General features: G+C 44.5%; 1 protein-coding gene across 1 annotated transcript; it reads right to left on the reverse strand.

Annotated features, from left to right (window-relative positions):
• Positions 1-548: 548 nt before the first annotated feature.
• On the reverse strand, positions 549-8,810 carry LOC139648958 (inactive tyrosine-protein kinase transmembrane receptor ROR1-like; the record flags this gene model as incomplete). Its single annotated transcript, XM_071525233.1, has 3 exons — positions 549-589; positions 850-1,140; positions 8,748-8,810. Coding segments are annotated over 3 exons (395 nt in total), but the record flags the coding sequence as incomplete, so codon positions are not given.
• Between the last annotated feature and the right edge of the window lie 6,310 nt (positions 8,811-15,120).

A 15,120-nucleotide genomic window follows, 5' to 3' on the forward strand; every position in this document is an offset into this window, starting at 1 on the left:
ACAAATCCACAAAATGAACGATTAGTGAGAATAGATGTGTTACATAACACTTTTTTAGAGTGGCTCTCTGCAAAGAGATGATGAATGACTTCTACCAGTAGAAGAATTTAGGTTTCAAACTATATGGCCAAACGACATCTGCTATCCACAGACATACAGTCTAACTAAACACTATGTAAAAACTGTTGCCTTTGCCAATGCTCCTTGATCCATTTACCAAACTGTATCTTACTCCATATTTTATGTATTTTATTCATGAAGTCATGACATTTGTATTTTTGCGATTATGGTATTAGATATCAAGCACGACTTGGATGGACACAAAGGAAACAAGCTTGAATGATTACTGCTAGAGCTAGCAGCTCATCAGTATCTCCCCAAACCATTTTCATTCACTTTCAAGGATTATCACACTATTTTGTGTCTTCAGCATTATTTCACTCTCTCCGTCTCTCACTCACTCTGCGCTCCAGCGTTGCGTTATGGTCGAGTAGAGCAGGAATACGCTGGGAGGACGGACAGAGAAAAATGGATAGAGGAAAAGAGACTTACGGCGAGGGCCTTCCTGGCAGAAGTGTAGGCAGCGGATCTGGAAAAGAAGACATGGGGATTTTTTACTACAGGAGAAACAATATTGTTCCCAGACATTTCTCTGTGCAAGCTGCCAGCTACAAGGAAGAATAAGTGGAGGCGAGTGTTGCTGCGAGGAGCCAAATCTCCGGCAGGAAAACATGAGCGGGGGGAGAAATTTCAAACTTTGTCACACTAAGTGCGTAAAAGCAGACTCTGTGACATCTGCCTTTAGATCCCTCATCTGCCACCATCACCACCCCCCCCCGCTGATCTTACCGAACTTGACGAACAGCACGCCCGTGGTGGACACGGTGCCCTGGCTGTTGGTGGCCACGCACTGGAAGTAGCCCGTGTCGGTGGTGTCCAGGTTGCGGATGCGGAGGCGCGAGCCGTATGGCGTGGGCCGGTAGGAGACCCGCCGCGGCTCCTGCACCACAGGGGCGTCGTTCTTCAGCCAGCGCACGCTGGGCGGCGGGTTGCCCGTCACGCGGCAGAAGAGCTCGGCGGTGTGGCCCAGGGAGGTGGTGATGTTGTTCATGGGCGCCTCGAGATGGATGAAGAAGGGCTCTGGGAGGGGGAGAGAGAGAGAGAGAGAGATGAGGGACGAGGAGGAAAGAAATAAGTGGAGGGAGGGTGGGAGAGAGAGAGAGTTAGGGAAAGGGTATAAGGGGAGGCCAAGTGGGAAGAGAGGACAGGACAGGAGTGAGATGAATGAGAGAGAGAAAGATAAGAGAGAGGTAGACAGAAGGAGAACAAAGACATTACATTACACATCGCAGAGAACTAAGGCATAAATCAAAGTAACAGCACTAACTGTATAAAAGGAGCCAGACAATAAAACAAATATGCCGCCGACTATAAAAACAGCAGTAAACCAACTCCATGTTTCAGATGAAGGCCGGTCTCTCTGGCTCAGAACATTTTCAGCCTGTAATACGAACAGGAATGAAGAACACGCTCGCTGGCCGGAGGCAACCTGCTCACCAGCTCACTCCATCTCATATCTGTCTGAACTTTCTGCATAATCATTTATCAAATAAATTATGGAAAATCCCTATAAAAGGCTTGAGAAATGAAAATGGCAGTAGTGGAAAAGCGGAGTGCCCTGTAAAACATGACTGACTATTTCTAGACGTTTTTGAGATCTGTGTGACTCATCCTCAACCATGACCTTAAATTCACATCTCCATAATATCTTAGCATCTTATTAAAAAAAGTGTATTTTTTTCAAAAGCGTGAATATTGAGACAAATGGGCTAAAATTTATGTTTTTAGTTGATGACACCGTTTTAACATTATAAAAACCTGGCCAAAAAATCTAAGCCAACCTTAACTTAATATGACAAAACAAAACATTTTCAACTGTATATAACTGAGGCAGGGAGATAGGCAGAAAATAATAGAAAATAATATAATAGGATAATAATAAGGGTTAAATCTTAAAATCTCCCTTATGTCTGCAGTCACCTCACCAGAAGATACTGTAAGCCTTCTTTCTCTGGATGACTTTACTGATGTGTGTTCAGTGTGTGTCGAGTGTGTGTAGTGTGAGTATGTGTATATTTTCCGCAAGGGTGCACACAGGTACACACACAGGTACACACACTCACACACACACAGACACACACACAACAAATTCTAACTGCTGGGCAGGAATTCTTTGCAAGTTATTTTGCGGTTGCCACTGTGGTAACACATTATTTCACTTTTCATCATGACTGTATGATGCCAGAGGGCTTTTTTTCCAGGGTTTTCCCTGGCTTGTGCAGGAGCTTATGTGGTAACATCACCAGTGTGGTGGCTTTTGCATGAGGATCGGGGATTTAAAGCCTCTAAGAAAACAACAAACAGCCCTTAGGAGCTCGCATAAGGCTATCAAAACCCAGTCTAATACCTAATACCATGCAAGGAGAAGACACTAATGTGACACTGATGAATTCAGAAGTCACTGGCGAAGAAAAGACGCCAAAATACTTTGCATGATTATATTGGGGACCGCATTTTCCTTGAGGTGGTCATAAAAAAAACACTTCTGGTGGGCCACCTAAGAGTTTAATGTGCAGCAAAAACATTGGTGCTAATGTCATGCAAAACCTCTGGAAAGTTCCCTCAACCCCAAAACCCTTCTTAGGTATGCAGGAATACTCCTGGTCACACCGACTGGCCAAAACAAACAGGGGAAAAAAACACATGCAGGGGAATCTCAAGTACTAAGTGAACACACACCCAAGTACAGACACACAGAACCATACATATGTAAAATACCCAGTGAGAAAACACAAGTGCATTATGCACATACGTATATTGGCGCATACATATGCATATACAGTATGTAACTATACATACATTCATAGATGCCTGAAAGGATTTTTACATTTGGAGTGTGTTTGATGACGTCACATGACCAACCAGGAAGCAGCAGGCAAGCTAGAGGTGGAGAGTTGTTGGTATTTCAACACACACACTTCCACAAGAATTTCTCAGCACCCAGGCCGAGCTTCCCAACACAGTTTTTCCCTACAAGGGGATTGCTGTCTATTCCAAAGCTAAACTATCTCTCTCTCGCTCTCTCTCTCTCTCTCTCTTTCCATCTATCCGTCTATCCTCCATCATTCACCTGCAGCAGTGAAACCACTATCTTAATTTCCTGTGCTCCTAATAATTATCTAACATCTCTCCCTAGCTGGATATTGTAGAAAAATGAGAGAAAATGAGAGACATTAAGAAAAAGAGAGAGACAACTACTAAGGGAGAGGAAGAGAGAAATAAAGGTACAGAGAGAAAGAGACAATGGCAAAAAGGCCACAGTGAGGTTTTCATGTACTGTATGTAGGCAATGTAGGGACACACACACACACCCCATATCCTCTCCTCTTTGGGGGTACAGCATGTGCGTATGTGAGAGAGAGTGTGTGCATGTGTGCGCACTACATTAATGTATCATTGTCTATTTTAATCAATTTGTTGAAACTGCTGCATGACAACAACAACAAAAACACATGCACTACCTTAACTCACTAACTTGGCGCTTTCCGTCACCATAGCAACCCAGCGTTGTGCTTGCATGCATGGCTTGTCTGCCTCATGCAGCTAACACGTCGTCATGAGGTGTGTGTGCATGACAGCAGTGTGAAGTGTGTGTGAAAGAGAGGAGCGGGGACGTTTGCCTTGGCATGCAGCCTCTGTGTGTGCTCATGCCTCTGCTGGAGCAGAGTATGAGAGTACTACACACACACACACACACACACACACACACACACAATTCTCCCTCATGCCCCAGGCTCAACACAGCAATGTGGTACTAACAAGTGTGTGACAATATGACAAGACTCCCACCACCTACCCAGCCACCACCACTCTTCCCTCACCTCTCCCCTTTCTCACCCACTTTTTTATCTGTCCTCCTTTCTCTCCCAGCAGAACAGACTGTCTCCCTTATTTGTACAAGCCTGTCTTTACTTATTATAGCACTGCAGACAGAAGGAAACCTCCAGCAAGTTAACACTGCAGATATTAATAAAAATGGCCTTACAGCCATGCAGTTTTGTAATATGTGAAATTGAACAACTTGGGGAGAAAATTCTGTTTTTACTACTACTACTACTACTACAACTAATAATGTGATACTTTATTGATACGGAAATTATCTTTTATCCTTTCCTTCCTCCCTCTTTTTCTCACCCATGCCCCTCTCCCCCCACTTTCATTCTCACCAACAAACCACCTAATTTTTACCCCTCTCTTCTCTCCGTATCGTCCTTCTTTCCTCCACCTATCCCACCAATCCCTCTCTCTCCCTCCACCATCTTCTCCCTTCCTCCCCTCCCTTGCCCACCTCCAAGCTAGCTCCCCAAGCATAAAAACACATCTCACTTAGGTGTGTGTGTGTGTGTGTATGTGATGGTGTTGTTGGGGGGGAGGGGTGGTGGGGCTACAGGAAGGAGGGCTGCTGTTGCTTCCTGACCCATCCCTCCCCGAACCTCTGTCAGCACCCCTTGTGCAAACACTGACTCACTCACAACAATATACAAACCCGCAGAGGGACAGGCAGAGAGGGGGTGGGGGGTGGTGGTGGGGGGGATGTAATTGAATGAACTGCAGATCAACAGATACCAAGTTTAGGCCACTCCATTCATTATTATATATAGGCCCTCTGTTGCAAAGCCTGCATACCCAAATAATGAATTTAGGATGTGCAACCGTCAACCTTTTCCCATGTTTTTTTTTCCTATCCAGCCATCAATACACACACTTTAAGAACATATAACACAAGCCTATCAGACCCCTGTGTCCTCTGTTTGCTTTAACAAGCCTGCTAACTACATCATCAAGACAAATCTGATTACCAAATGCAATAACTGGTGTATTGAGTTTTTCCATTAATAGCCAGGTCAAACTCTAAGATATGATCATGAACTGAAGAGAATTTTGTTAGTGAACAGAAAAACAGAGATATTATGTGTGTGTGTGTGTGACAGTGAGTGACTGAGAGAATTGAGTGCATCTGTTTCTGCAATTCGTGTCAATTTTGTTTCTCTATTAACTCATTTACTCTGATATTTTGCTTTCCTTTTCCATGAAATCTGTTGATTCTGATTGTTACAGATTATAGTCACTGATAACGTCATTACAATACCTTTGGCATACTGACTTTGAAGACATCATGACTGAGCTCCTGCTGTATTATGCATTAGGCCAGGATTTCTTTTGAGGCCTTGTAGATGGGCCATTTTACAAACAGTTCTCATTGTACTTTTATTCCTTATAGTCCATTACATTGTTTACACTGAATTTGTCACATCTGCCAACCCTAATTCCTGGTAAAATGAATATTTCCCATCTCCAAAAGGTGAACACATGTCATTACTCCAAGTGTGGAGCATGCTAGTAGCCTATGATAGTTCTTGGAAAGGAAGATTGTGTTCCGTCTTTGGTTGTGGTTGTCGGTAATTTGTGACTAAGATCAGATCAAATCAGGAAGCTCTGATAGGACAGGTGTTGAGACACTCCTTCCTCACAGGTCATCACCTTTCTCACACACACACACACACACACTTGACACGCACATGCTGACACCAACCACAGAGGTGTGTAAGTGCACACACTCACTGATAAAGATTCACTCATACTCCTTTCTACTGAGTAATGCATTAGTCTCCATGACTGTCTGTCTGTCTGTCTATTCTCTCTGTGTGTACAAGCGGAATGACTTTGACTTCACACCCCTCCTCATATCTTCCTGCACAGCCTACTTACCTAAACTGTACTGGTGTGAATCTTGCTTACATGCTGCTGCAACACATCACTGCCCCTAATGTTTATTTACACTATATTATCTGAAAAATGAACTACTACAAATGTTAAGTGAGAGCAGACCCACTCCTGAAAGATGCTTGTGTGTCATGCCAAAGGTAAGAAGGGCACACAAACTGAGCCACTTTATCACCATCTCATTACTCGAGTTGATGGAAGAGAAAATGGTTTTTGGAGCGGCGTGCCTGCACACTTCATTAGCCGTTATAATAACTGACAATAAAGCAGCGGGGGAGCAGCAGGAGGGAAAGGAGAGACAAGAGGAGACGACAGGAGACGAGAGGAGAGGTGAGGAGAAGAAAGAGAGCAGCGAGTGATTTCGCCGGAGAGATGTCCTGCCAATGTCTCAATAACAAAGCCACTCTGTATGTAATTGTCTCGTGTGGAGTGTTGTGGTATTTGGCACCGGGACCGCTGTGAAACTGGAACCCTCGCTGCGCACTGTCCCTTTAATGTGGCAGACGACTAAATGGTGCCCTGTCATCAGCCTGCTTTTCCTTGCAGTGGTTTTGTACAAGCAAACACTCACACGCAGACGCACACATGTAAACACACGCACACCCGCACACCACCGCAACACACACAAACTATACACGTCCCGAGCTGGAGAAGTTACGCGACGCCTTTTCATTTGCTCCGCTGCAATCGGATTCTGTATGTAAGTCATCATTTAATACCATATACAGCGCTAATGCTGTGCTAAGCGGGCCGCTCTCAGCAAGACACAGGCCTGGAAACCTGAGCGGCTGCACAGCTAACTAAACACACTCACTAGACAGACTGAGGAGTCTGGATTGTAGCATTGCCAGCTATGGCTGAAATTCATTAAGTTTGGGTCACTCAGAGGAAGAGAGAGAGAAAGAAAGAAGGAAAGAAAAAACAAGAAACAAAGACAAAGAAGGGAAGAATGACAGACACAGAAAGCCCTAGAGAGACTGAGTTCAGTAAACTATCATCAGCCTGATTTCAGCCCAATAATGAGCCTCTTTCACCATGATAACTTCCTGCTACTGATGCGTACTGATAGGGCCAAGCTACCTGAATGCTGTCTGCTCGGCCAATCAAAACCATTCCCCGCCTGCAGACAAAACAAGTGGCGCAATCACCATCCATCCATCAGATAAGAAACAGATGTGAGCCATGGGCCCGAGCTCAAAATGACACACACACAGATACACTTTAAGAACACACACATGCACACTTTGTTGGATTTCATATTTCATGTTGTTATGGAAAAATAAAGCTGTCTCTTTGATTTGTTTGGAACTATTCTTCATTGTATTTATGGCTATATAAACATCCTTGATTGGTCACAATAACCATTATCTTGACTAAACTGCTCAATCAAGTCCAAAAGCTACCGTTTCCCGTCTTGCCTGTGTGTTTATCGATGTCTGTTTTTATGTGCACAGAATCTGTTGTGGGACGGATGTTGTGGGAGAGTTGGCCTCGCAAGAGAAGCATTCAGCAAACCAGAGAAAATGAGAGGGCAAACACAGAGGTCAAGTTCAATAAAGTCTCTTTTATTGAGGTTCTACCAGGTCAGGGTATCTTCAGGGGGGACTAGGCAGATGTGGTTCCCCTTGGAGAAGAGAAACAGGGGAAAGGGGGAGAGGTTTGGCTGGGTGGTTCCTGCAGTACTGACAGGAGAACAGCAGTTTCAAATGCTTCTTAAATCAGCATCTGCTCATCTCAACCCACGCAGTGGTAAGAATCCTTATTGATCAAGGGCTGGTAAGGAATACGCTGTGGTTGAATAGCTGACCTAGTCTTTGTGGGAGAAGCGAGAAGCCTTTAAGGAATTTCCATCTCCAGATTGCATCCCACAGTCATTCCTCTTGGGGGTTTGGACGAGGTGGAATGCAGCATGTTAAATGTGTCTTGATAGTTTTCCAAAAGCCTTTCAAATGTATGAAGCCTGATTTATATTTGGGTGTCTAAGTGTCACCTTTGCTAAGCCGTACTAGTCTGCAGTGCTGGCATGCAGCTCTTCAGAATTGTAACTGCATGTAGAACTGTGATTGATCTCTGCTTTTTCTCTGTGCTTTGTTTGTTAGAACGGAAGTAATACAAACTTGACACTGCCATCTAATGTTTTGGCGATCTATGTGCAGACCTAACAACGCAGAACTATAACATGCTCACACCACCATAGACACCGCAAGCAAGCTACAGTGTCACTGCTGAACTATATTTCAGCCTTAAGGCATTGCTGAAGTAAGCAACTCCTGGGAGAGCTTAAACACATTGGGTAGAGGATGCTCTGTGAAGGGAGGGCTCTCTCACCCACATAACCATCTTAGTCAGACAGTTACAGGCTTCTGCTTCAAACCAATTTCTTCATTGACAGTAGCCTCCATAGACCAGAACACAATGCAGCCACAATATGCTGCGTTATGAGTAAGAGGTGAGTAAGAGGCAGCTGGTACATTTTTTTAAAGAGCTAAAACTAGGTCACTGGAAATGCAGCGCACCTGTAGCTGCATTCCCACATGTTGCGCGGATCATTGGGTAATCCCTTCCATCAATTATCCACCCCAGCGGCCTGCGCTGGGAGGATGGGAGTTGTCTGGGGTGCTGAAGGTGAGCATTCAGAGAGGATGTGCCATTTTCAACACATCATTGAGTGTAATTTCAGACAACACCACTTGGTTTACAGCTAAACACAATGTGTATTAATAGCACCATGAATGTGTCAACATGTTGCTCGTAACAGATCTGTTCACATCTATACATGTTTGTTGGGAAGAGAGGTGTTATCTGGATCTGCACTCATGGATGTGTTGAAATTGAGACATGCTTTCTGTGTGTGTGTGTGTGTGTGTGTGTGTGTGTGTGTGTGTTTATTCCCTTGCCCTTACCATCATTCGACATGTTCCATGAAGTGGTAGCTACCACACTGGGGTCTTCGGGGAACTCGGACCCTGTGGACAGAGGAAATGGAGCAGTCTATTAGCATGTTCCTGCATCTGGGACTCTACCAAAACATATAGAGAGGGGGGGAACTTTTGACTTTAATTAGCTCTGTTGCCATTTCACTGGATGGATGATGCACTCTCCCGTTAAACTTTATTGATTAGAAAATATTTACAGTATTTCTGCTTTACTTAGTATACAGCAGAGAGCTACAGGCAAGCAAGAAAAGGGGGATAAGCAACTCCAAGGTTACACTGCTCTGGCCCAATGCTGCTTTATATATATACATTAATGATGAAATAAGCAGGGTTGTGAGTTTTCAGTCTTTACAGTAAATGCAAAAGATAACACACCATTGGGTTCAGCATGGTACTCTTGCTAGTACAGATCAAAGGGTTGAATGTATTACAGGCAGCGTATCACCGAGCCATGTGGACCTAATGCTGCGTTATTACCAACTGACGACAGCAGCGCTCTCTGCTTTTCATTACTGGAGAGGAGAGACACAGAAAATGGACTCCCACAGGCCTAAAGGTGAGTCTTGACAAATGAAAAATCTCTGTGTAAGTGTGTAAGACACACACTGTTGATGAGGATGGAACCCAAATCAACAGCTTTGTCTGCACTGATAAAAATGCAAGCATCAGGGAACTGACACACACTCAAGACAGAATTATCCCTCCTATACAATAATCCACACATGCATCAGCAAGTTTTGAATTTAAGGCTGGCCCAGTGTGTGTGTGTATGTGTGTGTGTGTGTGTGTGTGTGTGTATGTGTGTGTGAGTTTGTGTGTGTGAGTTTGTGTGTGTTATTGCAGGCTGGGATAGTTTAACATGATGAATGAGCAAAAGTGCTGACAGCCAACTGAGGGCATCTCCTCTAGCGCCCTGCATTCACAAACACATGTAGAAATGTGTGCATGCGTATGCACACACACACACACACACACACACACACAAACTGTATATGTTTCAACAGTAAAATTAAATGGAACTTATACTAAACATTATTAAATCGATTCTTGAATTGATTGGCCTTCTTGCAAATCTGTAATGTTTTGTAATAGACCCTATTTCTCAGTCAAACAAAAGATAAAGACCTCTAACCTTCACACGTTCTCGTTAAGTGTGTGGCATGCAGGGTGACAGTCGGGGCGCGTGGGGAGAAGGGACCGTCTGCAGCCTTACAGCGCCAGGCGCCCGACACAGGGTCGTGCTAATTGGGTGATAATTTGTCGTTTAACGCGTGCCGTGTCAGGACGGTAACGACTGTGCGGCGCTGGTTGTGAAATGAGCTGTGTTAATGAGCAGTGCTTTGGGCCTCCCTGCACCTGTTAGCAGGGGCGTCTGAACGGTTGGCAACAGGCTTCTTAACGACAGGCTGGTTCCTTTAGGAGTTACGTTCAAGAACGCTTTAGGGAGTTTAGGGAGATGCAGGCATTTGAATTGATAAAGGTATTTTTGTATTTCACTGGAAGCATTAGCATGGAAACCTGCGCGCCTAGTTCTGCTGTACTGTGTCTTCAGTTGTATCTGTTCATTATGCTATCTTTTTACTGACTTGGTAAGGCCACTGTAATGGGTTTTTTGTTATTATCTTCTTCAAATGACAACTAATAATCTGTGCTGACAAGGGTTTGCCACCCCCCGTTCAGATTTATACTTTTACTACTTATTTTTCTCATGCTGCTGTCACATCTCCCAGTTACTAGGAGCTATGCTATGGGCCAAAAATGACTTGCTAGCTTGTTCCTGGAGGTTCCCCACATGACAGTGTATTTTACTGAGCCCGGGTCCCAGGGTGAGTCTAAATTTACTTTGCGTCCTGGGCTGACAAAATTTAAGAACCCCAGCGCTCTGTGGTTTACAAGGGAGAGAGGAGAGGGGACGATGCGGCCCACTAGCTTCAATGACACACAGCTAGCCAAGCGCAGCCAGGTGAGGAGTTCAATAGCGGGAAATGGACATGGGAAAAGAAGGGAACCGAGGGGGAGAGGAAGAGGGAGCGAGGGGAGGGGAGAGCGGGGTAAGGCGTATCATGAAGTGGCCTATAAAAGGGGTTCTACATTGCAGAAAGCAGAGCCACACACCTTAGAGAAGAAAAAAAAATGGGAATTTGAGGAGGGCTTAAACTTTGGTGAGTATTCACTAGCTCACTAGCAGGGAATTTATTTGCTGCTTGACTGACAATATTAGCTTAAAATTCAGGAACAAACAGGGACTATTGGTGGCCCCAGCGATTTCAATGGCATGACTCTTGTAGATAGGAATAGGAATCCACCGAGATGAGAGACATTTTTTCTATTTCTCTCTTTCTCTTCCTCTTTATATCTCCGTTATTTGGGTCACATCTGTGAGCAAGCCCTCTTTCATTGAGACAATCATCTGGGGTAAATTGCAGGGTAATTTTGAGATTAGCTTTCTAAAGTTTCTCAGCAACAAAGGGAAGCAGTTGTATTAGAGCCATTTGTTAATGAGGGCCTAAAAATAGGCACCTTCACAGTGGCTGGTCCTGGGTCAGTTCAGATCAGTGGTTCTTGACATTGCGGATCTGGCCCAAAAATGGATCACAGGCCTGTTTCTGATGGTTCCCCACATATTAATTGGACTTGTGCATTTGAAGGAACCTGGTTTACCAAATTGGTTTAAGAAGCCTGATTTAGATAACAGCAAAACAAAGGAAGAGAGACACAGTTTCTCTTAAGTCTCTTAAGGCTTTCTTAAGTTTGAGCGCAAAACATTATGCACATATGGCTGCACCCACATGCACACAAGCAGTCATTTACACATACATGCAAACACACACACACAGACACACAAGTATAAAAGCAGATGCACGTAAGGTATTTTGCACCTGTAGAGCAAACTGTCTACAGACTTGACAGAAACATATGTAAAAAGGTTTCAAATGCTTGAATGACTTGCGGCGCACTTGATTTAAGTTGCCAGACACTTAAATAGCCTGAAAAGTGGATGCATCACTTGCATAATAACAAATCAAGCACTCCTCATGTTTCCTCAAATGACTGGTTGACATTCAACAGTCTCTGGCTTACATGAGAAATCTGGCCCCGTCCTTATAATTGGCTGTTGATAATATTGCTGTAATCATTTCATGCTTGTGTGGGGGCAAAATTACCTCTTGGATTCCCCCATTAATGAAATGGCTTGGAGACTCTGTCCGCATCTGTCCAAGACTGTTTCGTGCTGTCTCATCAGCCGAGAGCCTAGCCGCCTCTAAGCTGGCTGTCTACCATTTCATTTCGCTTCCATTTTAACAGCCAGAGCACAGTTTCCCTGAAGTACATTTGCACTGATACCATCTCTGTCCATTGGCTTTTAATAGAGTGACGATTATCTCAAATGCTTAAAACCCTGAGCTTAATTTCCCCTTAAGGAGCTTCAAAGGTGAGAAAAGCAATATAACTTGGATCACAGTCAAGCCAAGAGCATATTTCTATAGCAAGTCTCTAGTGATACATGCAAACCTTAGAGGCCATTTTGTTATGGCAGTGACACATCTCCATGAAAAATCAGGACGTCTTAAGACCCTCATTATAGTATCACTTTTCCCTTTTGGCTGGTACGGCATATTTCATATAATTCCAAGTTTTGGAACCTCTCCTTTCATTTACAATTGAGCGGCAGTATGCTGATGGCAAAGCATAAATGGTTAACACTAAGGTGCCTCGGAGAACTGTAGACGTCAAATCTCCGCACAGAAAGTTCCATGAGCGCAGCGTCTGATCCCCATCCAGCCGCATTTGGCCGATGATGATAAAAATCACACAGGGACACGAGCTTAGCCCATATAAAGGTCTCCGATTTTGCGCGACTTAACTGTGACAGCACCATATGGGATTCGCTACAGAACTTCAAACTCCGAAGCACGGGAGGGGAGAGAGAAGGGAGGGAGAAAGCAAGGGACTCGTGGAGGAAAGAGGAACCAAATCAGAAATGTTCAATTTGAGCGGTTATGCGTAGCAGCTAATACGCTGTTATATGGTCTGGGGGGTTGAGCCTGGAGCCAGGGTGGTTGGTGTGGTGAGTGAGACTGATGTATGAGCTCTCCCGCTCTGTTATTACGGCCTCTCCCTAGGTCCTCCTCCACTCCTATTAGCTGGAAAACTGACCTAACTCCTGGGGTTATCCTGGAGGAATGGCAAACCCACCATTTGTCGCTATGCAGACTTCATATTTCTATCTTAAAGAGGTGAGGGGGAAGATGTGCACAGATTAGGAAAATTCAGGAATCACGAACATTTCCCTTCCCTAATTTGTCTCTATTTGATCTGTCTCTCCATCTGAGTTTGTCTCTCTTCCCCTCTTTTTTTCCTCCCTCTAACCCCTCTCTCTCTATCCTCATCTTTTTCTGTTTTAGATGCTTTTTATGGAGCAACATCTTTCATATGAGAAAATCAAGCCTCTGTGTCTCTCCACCTACCTCCTCCATCCCTCTCTGATTTTCCCCCACTCTCTCCTCTCCCTCCCGCGTGGCTCCCTGCAGGAAGAACTTAAAAAATATTTGTGAACATCTAGTCCCTCGATTACCCAACCGCTGAGTTATGACAGCGGGAAGAGCGAGTCCTGCAGCTAATGTCCCAGCGTTGCGTGCATCCAGAACTCCACTAAGTGCCATACGGGGCTCAAGCTGCCCTAATGAATTATTAGTGTAATTAGGCTCAAGATTGGAAACCAGTGGAAAGTTATGGTCTTGGCAAAAGGAGGGGGATTTGAGAGAATAAAGATTTTTCATGCCAGGGGAAAGAGAAGAAAAGAGTGGCGGAGAGAGAGAGAGGAAAAGAGAGAGGGAGGACTGCGAAGGAGAGTAGAGGAGTTGGAGACAAATAGAGGGAAGAAGACATGGAAAGTGTGAGACTACAGAAAAATAGAGAGAGAAAGCGAAAGAGGGTAAACTCATAATAAACCCAGGATGAAGGCGCTCGTAAAATCTGCTTTTTAAGGGGTGGGCTTGCGTCCCGCTGGGCAGAGTGCAGGTTTGCGTTGGCCGGAGGATTAATCCACTGTCATGGTGTCAGATGTGAATAACTGCTACACTGCTCAGACCCTGGGCATCACACAGACAGAAGACTGACAGCCAGTTAGAGGAAAAAACAGAAGGAGAGGGGGATAGAGGGAAAAAGAGAGTGGGAAGAAACATATCTAGCTCTCACCTTATAGTGACATAAAGTGAGGGCTTTAAGAACAATAGAGGAGAGAAGGCAGTAGAGCTAGAAAAGGGATAATGATGTGTATCTGTGCGTGTGCGTGTGTGTGTGTGTGTGTGTGTGTGTGTGTGTGTGTGCATGTATGGATGTGTGTGTGTGTGTGTGTGTGTGTGAGTGAGTGTGTGTTCCCAGGCTCAACTAGAGCGTATAGAGGAATGAAAGCAGGTCCAAGCCCAGGGACTGGCCATTCACCTGAGGACCTCACGGACCAAAGAACACAGTAACTAAATGAGCTCTCACACACACACACACTTTCTCTCACGCATTGCCTCAGAAAGCTGCTCTGTAACCTTATAACACCACAGATGGTGAGGGAGAGAGACAGAGAGGGAGAGAGACAGAGAGAGGGGGAGAGAGAGAGAGAGAGAGAGAGAGAGGGAGGTAGGGTGACAGGAGGCTGTATGACAAGGCCCTAGTTGGATCAGAACAATAGACAACAGAGGTAGAAAGAGCTCAGGTTCCACCAGACATTTGCCCTGACATGAAAAAGCACAGTAAAAAAAGAACCATTGTTTCAACTCAGAATCACACAGAGACCAGCAGCGGTGGGTAGTTAAAGTCAAGACATACTACAGTTTTCTGTGAACTTTCATCTCCCTGACAGTTTTGCCTGACCTCAAATACCCAATACATTTTGGACAGTGATAGTGTTGGTTTGTCTCTCTGGCTTCGGACGGACTCTTTGTGGAGAAAATACTTTTTTTTTTTTAAATCATTCAGGGGATTGATCAAGGTAGTGACTTCTGTGTACTTTCTGGAGGCACAAATAAGTCCAAATCTTATGGCGATGAACTGTGATTTTAAACAGAGTATCCAATCCAGGAGCAAGGAAACCATTGGAGTGAATGAGACTTTGACAAGATTGCTCTTTAAAATAGCTTTGTACACTAAGCGGTGATCAGATTAGAATATGTGGCTGTACCATTCACTAAACCTATCACACATCAAATCTGAAAACCACTTCAGAGGGTTTTTCCAACTGCTTTGGAGCTACTTTAGATGAAACTTGAGTAAACTGAGAATAAACTAAAGCTGACACAACCAGTGCTGAGATGATTCCATCAAACAGCAGCCTGTCATGTAACCA

Source organism: Centroberyx affinis, unplaced genomic scaffold, assembly GCF_046629955.1.
Source record: "Centroberyx affinis isolate AG114_WGS23_722 - 3 ecotype Tasmania unplaced genomic scaffold, CSIRO-AGI_Caff_v1 ptg001275l_1, whole genome shotgun sequence".
Taxonomy (NCBI): domain Eukaryota; kingdom Metazoa; phylum Chordata; class Actinopteri; order Beryciformes; family Berycidae; genus Centroberyx; species Centroberyx affinis.